This window comes from Heterodontus francisci, chromosome 10 (genome assembly GCF_036365525.1).
Source record: "Heterodontus francisci isolate sHetFra1 chromosome 10, sHetFra1.hap1, whole genome shotgun sequence".
In the NCBI taxonomy this organism is placed as follows: domain Eukaryota; kingdom Metazoa; phylum Chordata; class Chondrichthyes; order Heterodontiformes; family Heterodontidae; genus Heterodontus; species Heterodontus francisci.
In genome coordinates, this window is record NC_090380.1 from 52,849,987 (window position 1) to 52,871,946 (window position 21,960).

At 42.0% G+C, this 21,960-nt stretch overlaps 1 protein-coding gene across 1 annotated transcript in view; it reads right to left on the reverse strand.

Annotated features, from left to right (window-relative positions):
* The window catches only part of pola1 (polymerase (DNA directed), alpha 1), a 314,072-nt gene that overhangs the window by 219,269 nt on the left and 72,843 nt on the right, over positions 1 to 21,960 (reverse strand). Inside the window, exons 19-25 of the mRNA XM_068040569.1 lie at positions 16,189 to 16,305; positions 11,583 to 11,758; positions 10,467 to 10,596; positions 4,340 to 4,459; positions 2,615 to 2,726; positions 1,867 to 1,991; positions 417 to 566 (exon numbers count right to left, since the gene is read on the reverse strand). Of these exons, the coding sequence (XP_067896670.1) occupies positions 417 to 566; positions 1,867 to 1,991; positions 2,615 to 2,726; positions 4,340 to 4,459; positions 10,467 to 10,596; positions 11,583 to 11,758; positions 16,189 to 16,305 (930 nt within the window). The remainder of the gene's footprint in view (positions 1 to 416; positions 567 to 1,866; positions 1,992 to 2,614; positions 2,727 to 4,339; positions 4,460 to 10,466; positions 10,597 to 11,582; positions 11,759 to 16,188; positions 16,306 to 21,960) is intronic.

Genomic DNA, 21,960 nt, shown 5'->3' on the forward strand with positions numbered 1-21,960 from the left:
GTTACTCCAATCCTTAAAGAGCAAATTTTGACCTGCTTTCATATGGATACCTCAATATGCTCAACTTAGTGATGCAGAGCTGTTTCAGCAATTGTAATGATCACCTCACATAGAATGTTTCACAAAGCAAAATAAAACCTAGAGGTAAATTAATGACAAAATTCACAAGGTTACTAAGAACCACTATCTTGGTGTCCTCAATGACAAAACACCATGTCATCTGCCAGCTAAAACCAGAAAAGGCACATTTTTTTCTCTGTTTAGCAGTATGATTCCTCAGTATAGCTTGTACACTCTGCAGAACTTCCAGGGGTTCAAACATTAAGCCTCCTTCATTGTCAAAAACTTTTAAAAAAACCTATAGAGAGATAGATAGCTACACTAAAGGGACAGTCATCCCGTATTTGAAAAAGTACCTGTAAATAGAGATCTGGGTTTAAGTCTGGTTGCTTCATCAGCTGTTTGACTTGACGTCGCCTGTCCACCAGTTTCCGGATTTCCTTGGGAAGAACACCCATCTCCTGATCTTCGTCTGGCAGTTCAGGAATTTCTTCTAGTTCATTATCCTTGGCAAAAAAGTATAGAGAATAGAAACTGAAGTAACATTTTCACAATATAGCATAAATGCAGTTTAATAAAGTTTCAGTTCTTATACTTGTTGCAGAGTTACTCTCAACTACGTTGTAAAAAAAATTCCCTTCTGCCTCAAGTTACAAGATAAACTGCTCCAGTTATTCTTTGTGTGAAAAGATTTTGACAGAATTTCTTCAGATGCCAAAGTATTCACCAAAATCAATGCAAAGAAGCATCAACAAAAATCAGAACACCTAGAACACACGATAGAGTAAGTAATAAATCTGTTCTTTATGATGATTTGCAATTCAAATCAAACATAAATTAATTATAAAGATCCAATTGAATTGAATCAAAGTGGAAACTGGTAACCAGTTAGAGATAGTCACCTTTTTTCTCCATTAATGTTCCAGCTGTAGAAACTATAAAAAAACTCAAATCACCTCCACCTACTTGAACATTCAAATCAGGTTTCAGCACATTAGAACTTATTCTTGCCTAAATGGAGATTATGTTTGCCGATGGCTTCAGGCGAGAGTTGATAAGAGGCAAGTTAACTGGGCCGGCACAATTTCAAGCAGACCGGTGCAAAGCAGCATAGGCAGAGACTTGAAAAAATTCAAACGCAAACAAAAAAACTTGGAAATCTGAAACAAAAACAGAAAATGCTACGAGCGCTCAGGTGACATCTGTGAAACAAACAAGGTGAAAAATGACCACTTGGTCAAATAAATTAAGAATGTTGTGGTGGGACCTAAAGAATCTAGAGTGTAATTCTTCCATACACCTATGGTCTCTTACCTGTCAAACTTAAATGCATAGAGGGGATGTGAATCCAAAACTGGGAATCTCTCAAGAAAGAACTTTCAAATCACCAATAGCTTTGACACAAAAAGAACTGCAGATCCACGGCCATTTTGAGGGGAAAAGCATCATATCATTTACTTGCAAATCTAGCATGAGGGAAACAGTTTGAACTTGCAAGTCTATTTTTTCTAAAATTGAGAAGCTTAGGTGAAGTGCCCAACCCCAGAGGATGCCAGTGTTTAAGGACTGGACAAATAAAGTAAATGCTACTTTTGTTTTGAAGTAGCTAGATAAATCCTGTCAGAACAAAACATGGTAAAAACATGACTATTATTATTAAAGCAAGTGCCACTTGCTCAGTTAAAATTTAAATTAATTATGAGTCAACAATAAGTGTAACAGGAAGCTCCTTCCAGTTACTTTAACTTTCTATTCAGTCAGTTACAATATTCACAATGTGCAAGCCACCTGGAACATTGTTGTTACCTCCAGATTCTTCTGAGAATTTGCAGCAGCTCTCTCTACAGTAGTGAAACAGATATTGAATTCCTGAATGATTGAAGGATACAAGCTATTGAAATCGAGCAGCAATATGAATTTATCATAGAAACCTGGAAAAAAAAACAGGTCAATGATTATAAGCATCCAACTGTTACAGGAAGACCACATTAATATCAGCCATTATGCAATGAGGTAAAGAAACAAATTACCCAGAAGAGATTGGTTAACTTGTATTTTGTTAGCAGGAAAGAGATGTCAAATTCACTTTTTGTCTGTGTCTAAGAGGTTGATTCCACAACAAAAATAAACCAGCTCAGTCAAGGGGAGGTTAAAAGCCTATAGCTTGTGGCTCAATCAAGGAGGTCCCAGGTTTAATCTGTCATTTGAGCCAATACAGCTGATTTCAATACTGGTGGCGATGAAAGCATTACAACTGCCCAAGACTGGATTCCTCTCTTTGCGGAAGTGTAGCTGGATGGAAATTCACTGAAGCCGGGTTTGGGTTCAGATGTAATGTTTCTCAAAGACAAATTAGCCCAAAACTAAACATCCATGCTTACACATAAAGAATTTTTGCAGGATACCACAAAGATTTTGCTGTTCATGAATCTACACATCAATATGAAACGGTGCTTTCTGGAAGTGAGGAGAAAACTCACAGAGAAAAACAAAGTTGAGGGGAAGAGCATAAATGTGTCATGGATTTCATCTGGACAAGTATTCTTAAACTCACCAACTTTGGGTTCCAAGACCAAACCACCAGCATATGCTGCTTTTTTTCGACCTTTCTTCATTTTCCCTGCACTTCCACCTCCTCCATTGGCATATTCTTCATCACCATCTACCTGAATGGACCAAAAGTCAAGCCATGAAAAACAGGAGATGTTTTCACGCAATAGCTCGACCGTTGAAGGCAGCAGCCTCAAAGAAAGGACTTGCAGGACACTTGTTTGTTGTGGGTAAAAATACATTTTCCATCTAAAATAGATGAGTAAGAATCCAGGCAAGATTCCAAAAAGATGATAATCTGAAATACTTGGTATAGCTGGAGAAGCACAGGCTGTAATCTGGCTTATTTTAGATTCTGAAAATGCTAAATTCAGAAGAAATTACACAAACTAGCTTTATAATTTAGCTACAAAATATTCACAAATGTAACCAATTGTTTAAAACTAAAACATGCATTTTCTAAAAAAAATCCATCCCCATACAAAACACAGTGTTTCGGGCGGCACAGTGGCGCAGTGGTTAGCACCGCAGCCTCACAGCTCCAGGGACCCGGGTTCGATTCCGGGTACTGCCTGTGTGGAGTTTGCAAGTTCTCCCTGTGTCTGCGTGGGTTTTCTCCGGGTGCTCCGGTTTCCTCCCACAAGCCAAAAGACTTGCAGGTTGATAGGTAAATTGGCCATTATAAATTGTCACTAGCATAGGTAGGTGGTAGGGAAATATCGGGACAGGTGGGGATGTTTGGTAGGAATATGGGATTAGCGTAGGATTAGTATAAATGGGTGGTTGATGTTCGGCGCAGACTCGGTGGGCCGAAGGGCCTGTTTCAGTGCTGTATCTCTAATCTAAACCTACTTTAACTGGGGTATCAGCTGTGACTCAGTGGGTAACACTCTGACCTCCGAGTCAAAAGGTTGTGGGTTCACATCCCACTCTGGTGCTTTGGGATTTCCTGAGGTTACGAGTTCTCTCTCTGAAGCAACTGATGCCACTTGTATTTTCATAAGCATTTTATGAAAGCCTCTTGAAAAAGTCAGTTTAGGTAAATCATGCAATAACAGAATGATCAATTTTTTAAAAAAAACTTGAAACCTAGCACTGCAAATTACGAACAAGAGGGATCACAAATAAAAATGGATGAGAAACCAAATGAAGCAAGTAAATCAGGCTTAGGGCTGTTAAAATGGACATTTTCCCCAGGTCCTATAAAAAAGGTTTCAAATCATTGAAAGCTCATTAGATCGCTAATTTTACTGTGTCACCGTTACCTACACAGCCCTCTCAACTGTCTCATTGCATCCAGAATTTTACTGCAACATTATGACACCCAATTGTCTTCAAATGAGCAATTGGTCAACTGAAAATGGATTCCTTCTGCCAGATTTCAATATTTAAATGTGTCACTGGAAATACACTACAGTAGAACAACTTTTAAAGTCAATGATATATGTACAGAAATAAAATGCATTCGGCACCCAGCCACCCTCCAACATTAACAGGATTTCTAGTTACTTCCTCATAAATCATTTAATTCTACATTAAATACTGAACAATTGCTAGATTGTGCTGGCAAGAATGGTCATATCCAATTATGTCCCCATACTCAGCAAATTAATGCAGTGGCAATCAATGTCACCAAATAGAAAACAAGATCTCTTGGCCCTATTTAGATTAAACAATTCACGAAGAGTGCACAAAACAAGGCATAGTATTGAAATGCTGCAGTACTCACAGACTCCTGCACATGCTTCTTGAATGAAGGTTTATCAGGTACAATGTAGTTTCTTTCATGGAAGGCATGGAGCAGCAAATATTCATTTCTCTCAGAACGGCCACCCATCAGCGTTCGTGACTAGGAGAGATAAATGAATTTTTAAAACACACAATTCATCAATAATGAGTCTTGTGTATAGCGTGCATTTCCTGCCAATGTTACACTCATTTCCTTTAATCCTTAGTTGGTAACATTCAAATTGTTAGGAATCAGCATATCTGACAAGCAATACCAAGGGTGATCAGTCGTACTTTTAAAAATTTAACTGAAAGGACATATTTCCTGAGTCACACTTAATTCCCGTCAGCTTAGTAACATCCCTACTTTTATAAACTACCATCTCCTCCAACTCATGAGCAATGCCATGGAAGAGCTATTAGTATATACATGTGTTTGTAGATCTCCCATGTTGCTTGCATCAAGTTCTCTCACCTCACGATTTTTGCCTCTCTCATTCCAACACTCTTGATTGTTTCTCTCTTACCCACCCAGTGACAGACCACCACCCCCACCCACCGCAATTTATATTTTTCTTACCCAAGTATTAATCTTTTGCAATGTCCATATCTAGAGTCATTTATGGCAGAGAAGGAGGGCATTCTGCCCATTGAGTCAATGTCAGCTCTCCACAGAGCAATGCAGTCAGTCCCACTCCCCAGCTCGATCCCCATAGCCCTGCAAGTCTATTTCACTCAGGTGGCCATCCGACTTCCTCTTGAAGTCATTGATCGGCTTCACTTCCACCATCCTTGTGGGCAGCGAGTTCCAGGCCATTACCACTGGCTGCGTTAAAAGGTGCTTCCTCATATTCCCCCTGCATCTTTTGCCCAAAACCTTAATCTGTGTCCCCTAGTCCTTGTACTATTTCTTAATGAGAACAGCTTTTTCCTGTCTAACTTACCTAAGCCTGTCAATATTGTACACTTCTATTAAATCTCCCCTCAATCTCTTTTGTTCTAAGGAGAATAAACCCAACTTTTCCAACCTAACCTTGTGATTAAAATTCTCCATCCCTGGAACCATTCTGGTAAATCTCCTCTGCATTCTCTCAAGGACCCTTCCCTGCTTCTCCCTGCTGTACTCAATGCTTCTATTTATGAATCTCAAGATCCCATATGCTTCACTAACCACTCTCTCAATATGTCCTGCCACCTTCAACGGTCAATGCACATGCATCCCCAGGTCCCTCTGTTCCTGTACACTCTTTAGAACTGTGCCATTAGGTATATACTGAGCACAATCAATGTCTGTCTATTCTTTCTTCCTCCATATTCTTGATGCCCTTATCACGGTCTCTCTATGACTGGCTCTACCTTCAATAATCTTCCTCGTTCTTTGTCTGCAAATCCATGACTTTCACCTTCCCTGATGTCTCTATCCTACTGATTGCTGCCTCTTTCATTGTTTACAGGCCTCTTACTCTGCTCAACAATGTGTTTCTCACCCCCACTATGCCACTGCGGCCAGAAGAGGCAGCAGTCCAGTAACCTGCAAGAGGCAGAAAGCAAATCACTGGACGGCAAAGATAGCAAAGGGAATTTCCAGATAAAGAGTATGGGAGAGGGTGGAGCAGCAAGAACCAGGCATTTACAGCACAGCAGGATCCAGCAGAATAAAGTTTTAACCTTTGGTGAAGAAGCAGTTATTTGAGAAGGGAAGTGGAGGCAGGATATAACCAGTCACACAGCATTGAACAGTTTGTCCTTTGAGGATGTGGGAGATGGAGAGCGGAGTGCAATACTACCCAGTAGCAGAAGACCTTCAATTGGATTGTGACAGACAAATGTTGACACTGGATTTTGCCATTGCAAATGATGACACAAAATAATTCTAAAATTAGGAAGCAAGATTAATGTATCCTGGAACTGCACACCACTAGAATTCGAAACAAACACAATGACAATTAGTGGGGTTCCACTCAGACTAAACCATGTATTTATTTTGGACTTTTAAGTTAGATAACATATTAATGCAGATACATAAATAGAACATTTGTGAAAACTCTTAAGAACATTATATTGGTCTGCTGGGAGAATAGATTTCTGCAGTCAGACAATGGAACTAATCGGCTTGACAGAGTCTTGAGTGAATCGTGCCAATGATTTTCTTTTTCAACTCATCCCTCCCACTGCTGACCCTGCCAGCCGTCCAGCTCTCACCACCCCTCCACGTATCTCCCTCCAGAATGTCCATTCACTTGTGAACAAGGCCCTTGCCATCCATGAACATATTGTGGATGAATGCATTGACACCATGGCCTTAACGGAAACCTATGGGTGATGACACCTTGCCCTTAATAAAGCCTTCCTGCCTGATTGCATCTTTCACCACCTGCCCCTCCAAGCCCATCATGGTGGTGGTGTGACACTTATCACCAGATCACACCATTGCCTGACCCCCTACTCCTCTGGCACTTTCTCCTCCATTGAGTAGCTCATCTTGTTTCATCCCTCTCACCTCCTTCAAAATAATTATTCTCCACTGCCTGCCTAAATACGATAAAAAAAAAATTCACCAAGATATCTTCACTGCTTTCCTTCCTCGGCCTATGCACCAAACGGCTTCTCATCCTCACTAATTTCAACCTCCATTTCAACTCATCATATTCTCTCTCCTCTGAGTTCACTGCCCTCTTATCCTCCCTAAATCTCTCCCTCCATATTCCTATGTTCATGGCCACCCCTGTGACCTTGCCTTCTCACATGGTCTTGCTAGTCCCACCGCATCAATTACAGATAAGGCCATCTCTGATCACTTCCTTATATCACTCATGACCCACATCCCCCTGCAACACTCCAACTTTACCTCCCGCATGCATCCCTGGAAAAAACTATCCCCCAATTCATTTACAACTGCACTTTCAAAATCTCAACTTTCCAGCCTTTGGCCCTCCATTTGCCACAACATTTCTGCAGCTACTGAATTGCTCAACAGCATCCTCACCTCCACGTTTGATGCTCTAGTCCCCAGTAAAACCATTACACTCTCTCACCCTGGCCGTTGCCCTGGTACAGCCCTCATCTCAAGTCCAAGAGGCGCAGACTTAAAAGGATATGGCAGATGACTGGTTTAGCCATCCACTGCCAGATATGACCACATCACAAAACACTATCGGAACCTGTTCAAACTGCTCACTATTCCAGGATCATCCTGGAATGCAATAATAACCCATGGCTTCTATTCTCTACTGCAAACCGTCTTCTTAAACCTCTCTCCCTTGTCCCATCCACCCTCACATCCAACAATAAGAGTGAAGAGCTCATGGACTTCTTTGTCACCAAGATCGAGACCATCCAACCAACTATTTCTGCCACATTCCTCCCTTCCACTATCCCACCTGGCCAAACTTCCTCCAATGCCCCCCCTGCCCTCGCCCTGAACTCGCATCTTTCTCTAGTTTCTCTCCTATCTCCCCTCATCCCTCTCTGAACTCATGTTGCTCATGAGGCCCAACTCCTGCTCCTTTGGCCCTATTCCCACTAAACTGCCGACCATCCAACTTCCCCTCCTGGTCCCCATGTTAGCTGATATTGTAAATGGTTCTCACTTCAGGTGTTGTCCCCTTCTTCTTGAAATCTGCTGTCATCACTCCTCTCCTGAAAACACCAACCCTGGATCCCGCCGTTCTCGTAAACCACCGGCCCGCCTCCAATCGCCCTTTCCTTAAATGACAGATGTCAAGAACAGAATACAAATTGAATGCTGAATAGCTGTTGTGAAAGACAAAGCATGAGTCCAGTGAAAGTGCTGTCAGAATATTGAACAGCTCCGTATGAAAGCAAAAGTTTAAGACTAGCACATGGTTAAAAATAATTTTTTAAAAATATATTTAAAAAAATAAAGGGGCTCATGGTCTGAAATTACTGAACTCATCATTGAGTCCAGAAGGCCGGAGAGTGCTGTATCAGAAGATGAGGTGCTGTTCCTCGAGCTTGCGTTGATGTTCACTGGAACACTGCAGCAGGCCGAGGACAGACATGTGGGCGTGAGAACTAGGTGGTCCTGGTCATCCGATCTGCATTTGGTCTCCCAATGTAGAAGATACCACACTGTGAGCAGCGAATACAGCAGACTAAATTGAAAGTAGTATGAGTAAATCGCTGCTTCACCTGGAAGGAGTGTTTGGGGCCTTGGATGGTGAGGAGAGCGGAGGTAAAAGGGCAGGTATTGGGGACCAAACAGAGAGCGGGTGAGAGCTTTGCAGAACACCTCTGCTCGGTCCGTAAGCATGATCCCGAGCTCTGGTTGCTTGCCATTTTAATTCACCACCTTGTTGTCATGCCCACATGTCTGTCCTCAGCCTGCTGCACTGTTCCAGCGAACATCAACGCAAGCTCGAGGAACAGCACCTCATCTTCTGATTAGGCATTCTACAGCCTTCTGGACTCAATACTGAGTTCAATAATTTCAGACCATGAGGCCCATCATTTTTTGTTTTTTTTATATATATTTTCTTTTTTTAATTATTCATTTTTTAACCATGTGCTATAGCCTTAATCTTTTTTTTAATGTCTTTGCTTTCCTACAGAGCTGTTCACTATTCTGCCATTAGCAGTCACTCTGGACTCATGCTTTTTCTTTCACTACAACTATTTAGCATTCCATCTGCATTCTGTTTCATGACATCTGTCATTTAATCTCTCCCCCCTCCGTCCTATCACAGTCCTTCCTTCTTGTTCTTCTTCCCCCCCCCCACCCTTCCCCTTGCTCAATGACTGTTGCATTTCTAACTTTTGCCAGTTCTGATGAAGGGTCACAGACCTGAAACGTTAACTCTGCTTCTCTCTACACAGATTCTGCCAGACCTGCTGAGTATTTCCAGCACTTTTTGTTCTCATTTCAGAATTCCAGCATCTGCAGTATTTTGCTCTTACCTTACTGGAAGTCATATGTCTTCAGCTAAGTAAACAACAGGAGCCTTGGTGACTAGGGGAGTTGTTTACAGATAAGTGGCATGTCAAGATTTATGGTGGTCAAGAGTTGGTTTCATTTTTAAAAATTGTTTTGAGTCAGCTGGGGGTAAGTCTGCTGAGAGAAGCCACCAGCTCATCCTTTTTCCTGAGAATCCAGTGTGATAGCTGAAACCCCTGATGCAGTGATTCTCCTGAAAAGCCTCCCAGACTAATCCTTGACATCGCCTGAAAAGAACTGCTCCAAAAGGATCCCAGTGGCAGCCATCGATGCATATTTGGACACCAGAATAAAATGACTGGCTGAGACAACTCATAACTTATCCTTTTTCCTTCAAGAATTTGGCCAAAGTATTTTTTTTGTGTTTTTTGTAAACAGATCTCTGCAGAGAAAGCTTCTTTATTGATGGAGTCTTGTTTGATAATAAATTAATAATTTTGTTGCTTATTAAAGAAACCTAGTTGGTGGATTTTATTCTGAAACAAATAGATGAAGTATATAACTGGCCGTATCGGTAACTGTGTAAAACATTTAAATATATGTTGTGACCTGTGGAGACAGACAGTGCACTCCTCCTGCCTCGGTCATAACATTGTTGTTGCTTTGGAAAATACATGTATGTGGACGAGAACTGAATTAGGCTTAGTTTTGATGGATTCTACAGTCAAATAAGCAAGCCCATGAAGAATGGTCACTTTGTACCGAAGAGCTAACAACACTAACTAAACATTATCCATTAACTCCTTCAGCACTGCAGAGGAAACAACTGGAACAGGGACACAAAAAAAAACACAAAAAAATCTGCACATTTGCATCATCAAGGTCACATACACACATTTTACTGGTATAACTTAGTGGACTTGGTCCAGCCCCACATATTTGCAAAATATGCAGATCAGCTTACGCTATAAAATGTGACCTACTGAAGCTGAAAAATATGCCTAAAAGCAATTTGCAAAAAAAATAAAAGCGGTGTTATATTTTCAACTTTACTTGACATCTGTACATCTTCAACTGAGGTCACATTACTTTAACTTGCAACAATTAAAAGCTAATGTTTAAAAGTAAAAAAAAAATAGGACTGCAACAGTCATTCTAAGTTAGATTTACAATATTGGGGTGGAGGCAGGAATAACTTAAGCATAAAGGTACGTAGTGAAAATTCCAATATTACCATGACATTTCCAGCAATGCTAGTTATTTGCAGAGCTAAAGGAAGTACATTCAGTTCACACATGATCTGCAGGATGAATTTCGTATCCATCCATGTATTCTCAAGTAGGTGCATGAGACGAGGTGAGTCACTAGTGGAACAAAACAAAAATCTTAATAACGTCACATCACACAGCAAATACATACAACACTGGACACTGAATCAGTTTCCTGCAACTTCTCCAATATACTAAAAATATATTTTACTAACCTGTACTGTTAGCCTACAGTATTCAAGTTTTAACAAAAACATTCTGATTTAGCACGTGTATATACAGCATCTCAACAAATGGTGACAGGGGGATTAAAAGCACCAATGTTATATGTGACTGCTTCTCTGCGATTAAGCCAAACACCAGGCATGATAAAATACATCAAGCTGCAGACTACATTTGTAAATGCTACCCCATGATAAATATACCACTACCATACCCTGTCAGGAAAGAATAAAGCTCTGGCAGTCATATTGCCAAGGGTTATTGTTTTGGGACCTTTGTTTCCATCAAGTTTGGCGCAGCTGGATGTGTTTTCTACGAAACTGCCATTCTACCATCAGTCATCCAAGTTGTTGAAGGTACTTTCCTGGTAAGTCAGCTTCACTCATCTGAATGAGGAATGTTGGTACTGGGAACTGGAGTAATTTTCACTTCAGGTACCCACTGTCAACATCAGGTACCCAGGTCAGGTACAGAAGGATTAAATGTAGAATGAAGTTCATTCCCTGCCCCAACTACACTTGTGTGACGTTTTTCCATTTAACATCAACAGCAGTCCTGTGGCCTTCAAATGAGATAACCAAATTATTGATATAAATTATCTTAAATGGAATTGGACTGAAGTCCATTTCACACATGAACAAAATAGGAAAGGCCCCTGCAACGCAGGGATCTTTCATCCTAGCAGTCTGACAAGAATTGAAATTTGGTCCCACAAGTGAAAAGCCAGAGCCGAATGCAGTGCATCACCAAGACCCCTCCTCTTCTGCCATGGACTCAATTATATTCTGCTCTCCTTAAATAATACCTCTTTAAAACCTCAATTGAAAAAAAGAATTATGCAGACTCTCAACATTACTCACCTATAAAGATTACGAATGTTTTCAGTTGGAATGGTGACCCTCTCTGTTTTGAGGACCTGATGAACCAGCTCAGTTAAATTGTAGCTCTTGCATCTGATCAACTCTTTGGCAGAAATTTCAATATCACACATCAGCCTACCGCAAGCTGCATTCTTTTCCACAAATCCACCACGACCCTTTAATAAGAAAGCGACAGCAAGTTGAATTATTGCGTGCAATATCAGTTCCGCTAAAGTAGTGGTTTGGTTGTCAACAGCCAGTTTAAAATGTAAGCAAACTGTCTGAAGGGGCCATATCCCCGAGTGCAAGCACTAAACCAATTAAAAGGAAAAGTTAAGCACATAGCAAGAGTACTTTCAACATACAATACACTCCTATTCTAGATACTACACCATTAAAAAAAAAACTACGCAGAGGACGATACCCATGCTTTAGACCTGGCAACTCTCAGGAGTGCTGTCACAGGACTGGACTTTGCCAGATTGTTGACAGATTTAACAGATTTTTTTCCAGAGCTGCTTGCTGATGGGCCACTTTGCGAGTATTAGTAAGCTTATCCAATTGACAATTTTGGAAGATTGTACACTGCACATTGCTCTCACACAAGAGGTACATGTCCCCTTAGGGGCCTATGTGCAAGAGAGAAGGGTGAAATTGTGTAGAATGCATGCCCCCACCCTACAAGCTGACATTGAGAATCAGCATAGCATCATGAAAACGTGCTTTGTCGAAAGATGATTTTTTTTTAAACTGACCGGATGGAAACCTGAATATTAAACTGGTAGCGACAAACCACTCAAATCTTGCAAGCTTTGAGCTCTGCCTGCTGACCATGATCACTGAAGCATAATCCCTGCTGCAGTCTGTGGTGTTCAGCGGTTTAATTGATCTGTGTTTGACTGTGTTAGTCTGTTCACCAATCAATGTTCACTGTGCTTAATCGCTTAAGCCTAAGGATGGAGCTAGTGAGTTTTGAGAAGGTTCCGGAAAAAAGAGAGACACCCTCAAAGGAAATCCCAGGGAACCACCAAATCAGTCATCAACATCTTCAAACCGGAAGCCGGAGAACCACCAATGGAAAGTCGCACGACCACTGAATTCAGTCTGAAGCCAGCCGAGTCACCAACCTCCACAAACTGTATACCCCTTTTATTTCTCTAGACTCTAATTCAACCACTTTATCCTTCTCCACTCTGTAACCTATTTGTGTGTGTGGATATGAAAGTTGGAGCTTATTTTATTCAGATTCTTTTAAGTACAATAAAGCTAACCTCTTTCTTTGTTAAACGCAAGAAAACCAGTCCGATTGGCTCTTTTATGATCATGGCACGTAAACAGTTAAACATTCACTGAATTGGCAAGTACATCCACTTAAAAAGTGGTCAGGCAAGCAGGGAAAAAGAGGGTAGTCCTTCAACCCTCCACACCTGATCATAACAATAGATCTGCATCCTAACTGCCGACTCCAACTCTAAATTGACTTGACCTTTGTCACTTTCCCCACTGCATTTCCAGCTGAGTTTTGTGTAATTTTTTTTTTAAGAGATACAGCACTGAAACAGGCCCTTCGGCCCACCGAGTCTGTGCCGACCATCAACCACCCATTTATACTAATCCTACACTAATCCCATATTCCTACCACATCCCCACCTGTCCCTATATTTCCCTACCACCTACCTATACTAGGGCCAATTTATAATGGTCAATTAACCTATCAACCTGCAAGTCTTTGGCATGTGGGAGGAAACTGGAGCACCCGGAGGAAACCCACGCAGACACAGGAAGAACTTGCAAACTCCACACAGGCAGTACACAGAATTGAACCCGGGTCGCTGGAGCTGTGAGGCTGCGGTGCTAACCACTGCGCCACTGTGCCACCCCAAATGTAATGTAAGCGAAGCTGATTTAAAAACCAAGGACATGTAATCTCTATGTTGAAACTTCCAACATCCCATATTATCGGATATGACTTATTCAGTCATGGCCCCCAACCACTGTCAGGTACAGCTAACACTGAGGAAGAACATAAGGCAACATTAGAACATTTGCAAATTGGGCAGTTAAGTAAATGTTACCCTAGATTTTATTTTTATTTATTGGGATGTGAGCGTCACTGGCATGACCAGCATTTATTGCCCATCCCTAATTGCTCGAGGTGGTGGTGGTGGTGAGCCGCCTTAGTGAACTACAGCAGTGCATCTGGTGTAGGTATACCTACAGTGCTGTTAGGGAGGGAGCTCCAGGATTTTGACCCAGTGACAGTGAAGGAATGGTGATATAGTTCCAAGTCAGAATGGTGAGTGACTTGGAGGGGAACTTGCAGATGGTGTTGTTCCCATGCATCTGCTGCCCTTGTCCTTCTAGGTGGAGGAGGTCGGAAGTTTGGAAGGTGCTGTTGAAAGAGCCTTGGTGAAATGAAGAATGTGATGTGATGCACTTTGGCAGGAAAAACAGAATCATCTACAGCTTAGTAAATAAGAGGTAGAATAGCAAAGTGATAATGGGGAAACAAATCATTAAAAGCAGCATCACGGGTCAGCAAAGCAATTAAAAATGCTAACAAGACACTGGGATTTATTTCTAGGAATACAGAATTCAAAAGTAGTGAAGTTATGTTCAACTGTATGGGACCTTGGTCAGGCCACAGTGTACATTGTTCTGGTCTCCATACTATAAAAAGGACATTGAAGCACTGGAAAAAGTACAAACAGATTTACAAGGATGTTTCTAGAACAGAGATTACAGCTTTCGAGAAAGATTGAATGGGTTGTGACTTTTTTTCTTTAGCAAAGGGGAGACTTACAGGAGACCTGATCAAGATCCTTAAAATTATGAATGGGTGGACAGGGTAGATTTGGAGAGAATGTTTCCACTTGTAGGAGAATCCAAAACTAGGGATTATAAATACAAGACAGTTACTAATAAATCCAACAGGGAAATAAGCAGACATTTATTTTCTCAGAAAGTGGTTAGAATGTGGCACTCGCTGCCACATCAAGTGTTTGAGGCATATAGCTTAGATGCTTTCAAAACAAAACTAGATAAGCACTAGATAAGAGAATATAAAGATATGCTGAAAGGCTGAGATGAGGTCGATGGAACCTTTTTCACAGAATTGTTAGTGTAGAAGCAAGCCATTTGGCCCATCGTGTCCACAACTGCTCTCCAAATGAGCAATTCATTCAGTGCCATTCCCTGCCTTCTCCCCGTAACTCTGCACATTCTTCCTTTTAATATGTCAGTCTAATTCCCTTTTGAATGCTTCAATTGAACCTGCCTCCACCACACTGTCAGGCAGCGCATTCCAGACCTTAACCACTCGCTGCATGAAAAAGTTTTTCCTCATGTTGCTTTTGCGTCTCTTACACATTACTTTAAATCTGTGCCCTCTCATTCTCGATATTTTCACAAGTGGCAACAGTTTCTCCCTATCTACTCTGTCCAGACCCCTCATGATTCTGAATACCTCTATCAAATCCCCTCTCAGCCTTCTCTGCTCCAAGGAAAACAGTCTTAACTTCTCCAATCCATCGTCATAACTAAAGCTCCTCATCCCTGGAACCATTCTTGTGAATCTTTTCTGTGATCTCTCCAATGTCCTCACATCTTTCCTAAAGTGCGGTGCCCAGAACTGGACGCAATACTCCAGCTGAAGCCGAGCCAGTGTCTTATTTTTTTATCCCCCTCTCTATCGTGTCTGAAAACCCTGTAACCAGGAACACGGAGCTGCCATTCCTGTCCCTCCTGAACCAGAAACTTGTGTGGAGAATAAACACCATGACAGACTAGTTGGGCCGAATGACCTGTTTCTGTGCTGTATATTCTGATAGAGGATCAGCTCCTGTGCAGATAGAGGAATCCCAAATTGTTTGACCTCTGCTTGAGGAGATGATTTAAGATAGGGGGCTACTTGGTATTAAAATATTGTTTCCTACACTTCCCGTCACTGTGGATGCAGTTGAATAAACAGAAGCGCAGATGACTACGTAGCTCAAACTCATAACTAGGTTCACTCAGACCAGAATCTAATTCATCCAGTTGATAAACAGATCAAAAAAATTCTTTGTAAAAGTCAGATTTATAAGTGATAATATACTAGTGCTTTGACACCTTTATTAAGCAGCAAATTGTCTGAAGTAATTGCAATTAACAAACAATATAGGTCTAGCTTTTTAAAAGCTTACTGCTGAAACACCACACTGAGTCTAACTGAACAATTCTTGCAACACTAAGTGCACTTATTCACACACCTTAACATTAAGGGTGCTGTCATTGTACAGACTGCTAATTTTGTTTTTTTAATGTAGGTATGATGACAAGTGTTTTCCCCTTCACTTTGAATCTGGGATAATACTTAGCATTCCTAGGTCACATATTGTGTAGATTTCCTTCAGAATGATAATGGCATTCCATTATTTAGTCTGTTAGCATATATCAAATGCATAATGACACTGGGTTAAAAGCATTTTTACCAATATATGTGGCAATCTACTTCCATTACTTGTGCTACATTGCTGTTTCAACATAACTGTAACTTTATTTCTTTTATTATCATTCTCTGGCAGTTCGTGGGTTTCTTATTCTGAAAAAGTCAATTATGTCTTACCCCAAGTTTAGGCATAGTCGATCTCCTTAACCGACCAATCTTCGACCAGTGAGGAACTTTGCAGACATTAATTCTTTGCAGCAGAACATCGACATCAAATCCAAAAATATCATGGCCCTGAAAATAAGTGCATGCAGACTTTAAATGCTTTGTATGATAAAAGACTGAGAAAATCAGCTACCAAGTTTAACACAGCTTCTGGGATGCTTCTGAACCCTCATTGTCACAACCTTGGGACATGCTCTTACACGTGTGCTGTTCTTTACATTGTTACAGCCAGGTGAGAAATGTGTCTATGGGTCTTTTGTGGTCTTTACCTGGTCTTATTATAACAGCATTTAATTTTAAACACACAGTGTTTTGAGCTACCCCTTTGTGAATCCTTGTTCACAACTTTCCAATTATAAGGCAAAGAAACCAATTCACACAGGCTTTCTGAGGTTTAAAGATGAAATTTTATTAAACCTTAAGCTTAACCTTAAACTCTAATACTGCTCATGCCTATGGATATACAACCCGCCCACGTTAGCATGCACATGCAATATACACATGCAGGTAGGGACAAAAAAGAGAACAGGAAAATATAGCAGAGAGGGGTTTCAGGCAATTTCAGAAGAGTTTATTGTTTACTGTGCTTCTAGCTCACTTGATTGTAGGTAGACTTGCTTTTCGTTGGGGCCCAGTACAACCTTGTTCACTGTAGGAGACTTTGAGTCACAGAGTCATAGAGAGATACAGCACCGAAACAGGCCCTTCGGCCCAACGAGTCCGCGCCGACCATCAACCACTCATTTATACTAATCCTACATTAATCCCATTTTCCCTCTCACGTCCCCACCTTCCCTCAATTCTCCTACCACCTACCTACAATAGGGGCAATTTTTTTTTATATAATGGCCAATTTACCTATCAATCCGCAAGTCTTTGGCATGTGGGAGGAAACCGGAGCACCTGAAGAAAACCCACACGGTCACAGGGAGAACTTGCAAACTCCACACAGGCAGTACCCAGAATCGAACCCAGGTCCCTGGAGCTGTGAGGCTGCGGTGCTAACCACTGCGCCGCCCTCACTGAGGTTCATGGATCTTCACAAGATTCAGTTCCCTGAGAGATAAGCAGGTAGACAGGAGAGGAGGCAATTCTTGCTTCAGTGCCAGGAGCACACAGCCTTCTGAGTTCAAATTCTGTTTTTCCAGTTTAAAACTCCTCTAGTTGGCCAGCAGGCGGTCACGTGACCGACTGGTTTGACCAGGTCTCTTCTGTGTATTGGGGCGGGGACTGGTTCCTTTGTTTCAACACTGACTGCTACTATGCAAATGTCCTTCCAGTCAGGGGCTTGCAATTTTAAATTTTAATGTTCATGTGGCGAATTCACGTGTGCCTCAGTCTTGATAGGTGGGGAGTTTGCCTGACAGAAAGGGCTTGCTTTTATTTTTATATAAATATACACACACCTAATTTAAAACATCTTAATTATCAAGATAGGCTCAAAAGGCTGGCTCACCACACTTTAAGAGAAGCATAGACTTAAGGGCGATTTGATCCAGGATTATAAAAATAAGTGGTTACATAGTGTTTGTGGAGACAGTTTGTTTCAACTACAGAGTTTTTGTCTTAATTTATTCACAGGAATCACTGGCAAGGCCAGTATTTATTGCCCACTCCTAATTGCATAATTGAGTGCTTGCTCGGCTATATCAGATGACATTAAAGAGTCAATCACATTACTGTGGGTCTGGAGTCACATGTAGGCCAAACCAGATAAGGACGGCAGATTTCCTCCCCAAAAGGACATTAGGTGAATCAGATGGGTTGTTTTACAAAACTCTGGTGGTTTCATGGTCACCATTAAATATACCAGCTTTGTATTCCAGATTTATTTAATTAATTGAATTTAAATTACCCCAGCTGTCATGGTGGGATTTGAACTCATGTCTCTGGATCATAATCTCAAGTTATGTAAATGACAGATGTAGGTTAGATGTTAGGAAGTGGTTCCTTTCCAATAGTAGACCTGTGGAATAGGCTACTGGCGAGAGCTGGACAGGTTGCTGAGTGGGACAGAGATCACCGCATACAAAAAGGTCAATATTCTATAATATAAATCAGGACAAAACTGATCTCCTAGATTAGCTGTGATTGCCTAATAGGGTCGGAGAGGATTTTTCCAATTTTTTTTCCCTAACTGAATTGGGTTTTTGCCTCTCCCAGGAGATTACATGATAGCAGGTAGGCACGGAGTGGATGTATTATGATGGACAAGATATCACATTTATGTGGGATAGATCTGATGGACCAGTAGGTCTTCTCCTGTCTGTCTTTTGTCATATGCTCATATAAAACAACTTATCCAAAGCATTTAGATCAGGCAAAAAACAATTAGCCATGCGTACTGTTCCTGATTATTCTGTGCGCTGCACAAAAAAGTGCCCATGAGGGAGTACGGTGATTAGGGGATACAATTCACCCCTGAGGTCAGCTAATTGTCACCATGGGATCTCACTCATGAGGAGTGGTCACTTGGCAGAGGTGCGGGGATGGAAATTGCTACCTGTGGAAACTAAATCAGCACAGGCCAATGCCTTTTGGAAGGTGGCGGGGAGGGGGCGCACAGTAAGGTCAAACATCACTTACAATGAAATTAGTATTTTTCTACCTTCTGCAAACTTTATATTGCACATTTTTTCCTCAATTGTCAAGACACCATTAAACAGCATTTCCCAGCAAATAAACACACACATCATTCATAACTTGCAGCCGGCGTATTAATTGCAATAGATCTTTTAGTATGTTTTTCACATTACTAAGCACCACAGTGTTTCAATTTGGGTAGTTCTTTGCCGTTTTATTTTTGTTATTCATTCATGGGATGTGGGCATCGCTGGCTAGGCCAGCATTTATTGCCCATCCCTAATTGCCCTTGACAAGGTGGTGAGCTGCCTTCTTGAGCTGCTGCAGTCCTTGGGGTGTAGGTACATCAACAGTGCTGTTAGGAAGGGAATTCCTGGATTTTGACCCACTGACAGTGAAGGAACGACGATATAGTTGCAAGTCAGGATGGTGTGTGGCTTGGAGGAGAACTTGCAGGTGGTGGGGTTCCCATGCATCTGCTGCCCTTGTCCTTCTAGATGGTAGAGATCGCAGGTTTGGACGGTGCTGTCGAAGGAGCCTTGGTGAGTTACTGCAGTGCATTTTATAGATGTTACACACTGCTGCCACTGTGCATCAGTGATGGAGGAAGTGAATGTTGAAGATGGTGGAATGGGGTGCCAACAAGTGGGCTGCTTTGTCCTGGAAGGTGTTGAGTTTCTTGAGTGTTGTTGGAGCTATACCCATCCAGGCAAGTGGAGAGTATTCCATCACACTTTTGACCTGTGCCTCATAGATGGCGGACAGGCATTGGAGAGACAGGAGGTGAGTTACTTGCTGCAAAATTCCCAGCTTCTGACCTGCTCTTGCAGCCACAGCATTTATATAGCTGGTCCAGTTCAGTTTCTGGTCAATGGTGACCACCGGGGTGTTGATAGTTATACTAAAATTTAAACCAGCAAATGAATCTTGCACTTGAATTCCTGTAATAATTTTGGTGAATTACAGACACAAAAAAAATAAGAAAAAAAATACTACTGGTTGGTTGAACAAGTTTTAGAAGCAGTCCAAATATAGTTTGATCTTAAAATGAACTTAAAAAAACTCAATCCCAGGCATATCAAACTGGAATAGTTTGGACTATGTGCAGTTAGAGACAGCAAAATTCTGAAAAGGCAGATGCTCCAGAAATTGGGGATGATTTGCACCATGTCATTTGCAAATGGCTGTGATAAACTTCGTCATTAAATGCTGACTGTGGTGTCCACACCGTACATTGGAATTTACTTAGTAGCCGTGAACTTTCAATATTCCTTTGGCAGGGGGATGGGGACCGGAGCCACGGATCAGTGGATGGGGTAGCTGTCGAACAGGCAGATACCGAGCGCAGAGAGTCTGTGAGGAAGGTTAGACAGTTGACAGGGCAAAGTTGCAGCCAGTATGATGGGTTGAAGTGTGTCTATTTTAATGCAAGAAGTGTCAGGAATAAGGGTGATGAACTTAGAGCATGGATCAGTACTTGCAGCTACGATGTTGTGGCCATTACGGAGACGTGGATATCACAGGGGCAGGAATGGATGTTGGATGTTCCGGGGTTTAGATGTTTCAAAAGGAATAGGGAGGGAGGTAAAAGAGGTGGGGGAGTGGCATTGTTAATAAGGGATAGTATCACAGCTGCAGAAAGGGAGGTCGTCGAGGAGGGTTTGTCTACTGAGTCATTATGGGTGGAAGTCAGAAACAGGAAAGGAGCAGTCACTTTGTTGGGAGTTTTCGATACACCCCCCAAAAGCAACAGAGACATGGAGGAACAGATTGGGAGGCAGATTTTGGAAAAGTGCAGAAGTAACAGGGTTGTTGTCATGGGTGACTTCAACTTCCCTAATATTGATTGGAACTTCCTTAGTGCAAATAGTTTGGATGGAGCAGTTTTTGTCAGGTGTGTCCAGGAAGGTTTCCTGACCCAATATGTAGATAGGCTGACTAGAGGGGAGACTATGCTGGAATGGTGCTTGGCAACGAACCAGGCCAGGTGGCAGATCTCTCGGTGGGAGAGCATTTCGGTGATAGTGATCACAACTCCCTGACCTTTACTATAGTCATGGAGAGGGACAGGAGCAGACAGGTTGGGAAAATATTTAATTGGGGGAGGGGGAATTACAATGCTATTAGGCAGGAACAGGGGAGCATAAATTGGGAACAGATGTTCTCAGGGAAATGCACGACAGAAATGTGGAGGTTGTTTAGGGAGCACTTGCTGCGACTGCTGAATATGTTTGTCCCGATGAGGCAGGGAAGGGATGGTAGGGTGAAGGAACCTTGGATGACAAGAGCTGTGGAACAGCTAGTCAAGAGGAAGAAGGAAGCTTACTTAAGGTTGAGGAAGCAAGGATCAGACAGGGCTCTAGAGGGTTACAAGGTAGCCAGGAAGGAACTGAAGAATGGACTTAGGAGAGCTAGAAGGGGACATGAAAAAGTCTTGGCGGGTAGGATTAAGGAAAATCCCAAGGCATTCTACACTTATGTGAGGAACAAGAGGATGGCCAGAGTGAGGGTAGGGCCGATCAGGGATAGTGGAGGGAACTTGTGCCTGGAGTCGGAGGAGGTAGGGGAGGTCCTAAATGAATACTTTGCTTCAGTATTCACTAGTGAGAGGGACCTGGTCGTTTGTGAGGACAGCGTGGAACAGGCTGATATGCTCGAACAGGTTGAGGTTAAGAGGGAGGATGTGCTGGAAATTTTGGATGATATGAGGACAGATAAGTCCCCGGGGCCAGACGGGATATACCCAAAGATATTACGGGAAGCGAGGGAAGAGATTGCTGCGCCTTTGGCGATGATCTTTGCATCTTCACTGTCCACTGGAGTAGTACCAGATGATTGGAGGGTGCCAAATGTTGTTCCCTTGTTCAAGAAAGGGAATAGGGATAACCCTGGGAATAATAGACCAGTCAGTCTTACGTCGGTAGTGGGCAAATTATTGGAGAGGATTCTGAGAGACAGGATTTATGATTATTTGGAAAAGCATGGTTTGATTAGAGACAGTCAGCATGGCTTTGTGAGGGGCAGGTCATTCCTCACAAGCCTTATTGAATTCTTTGAAGATGTGACAAAACACATTGATGAAGGAAGAGCAGTGGATGTGGTGTATATGGATTTTAGCAAGGCGTTTGATAAGGTTCCCCA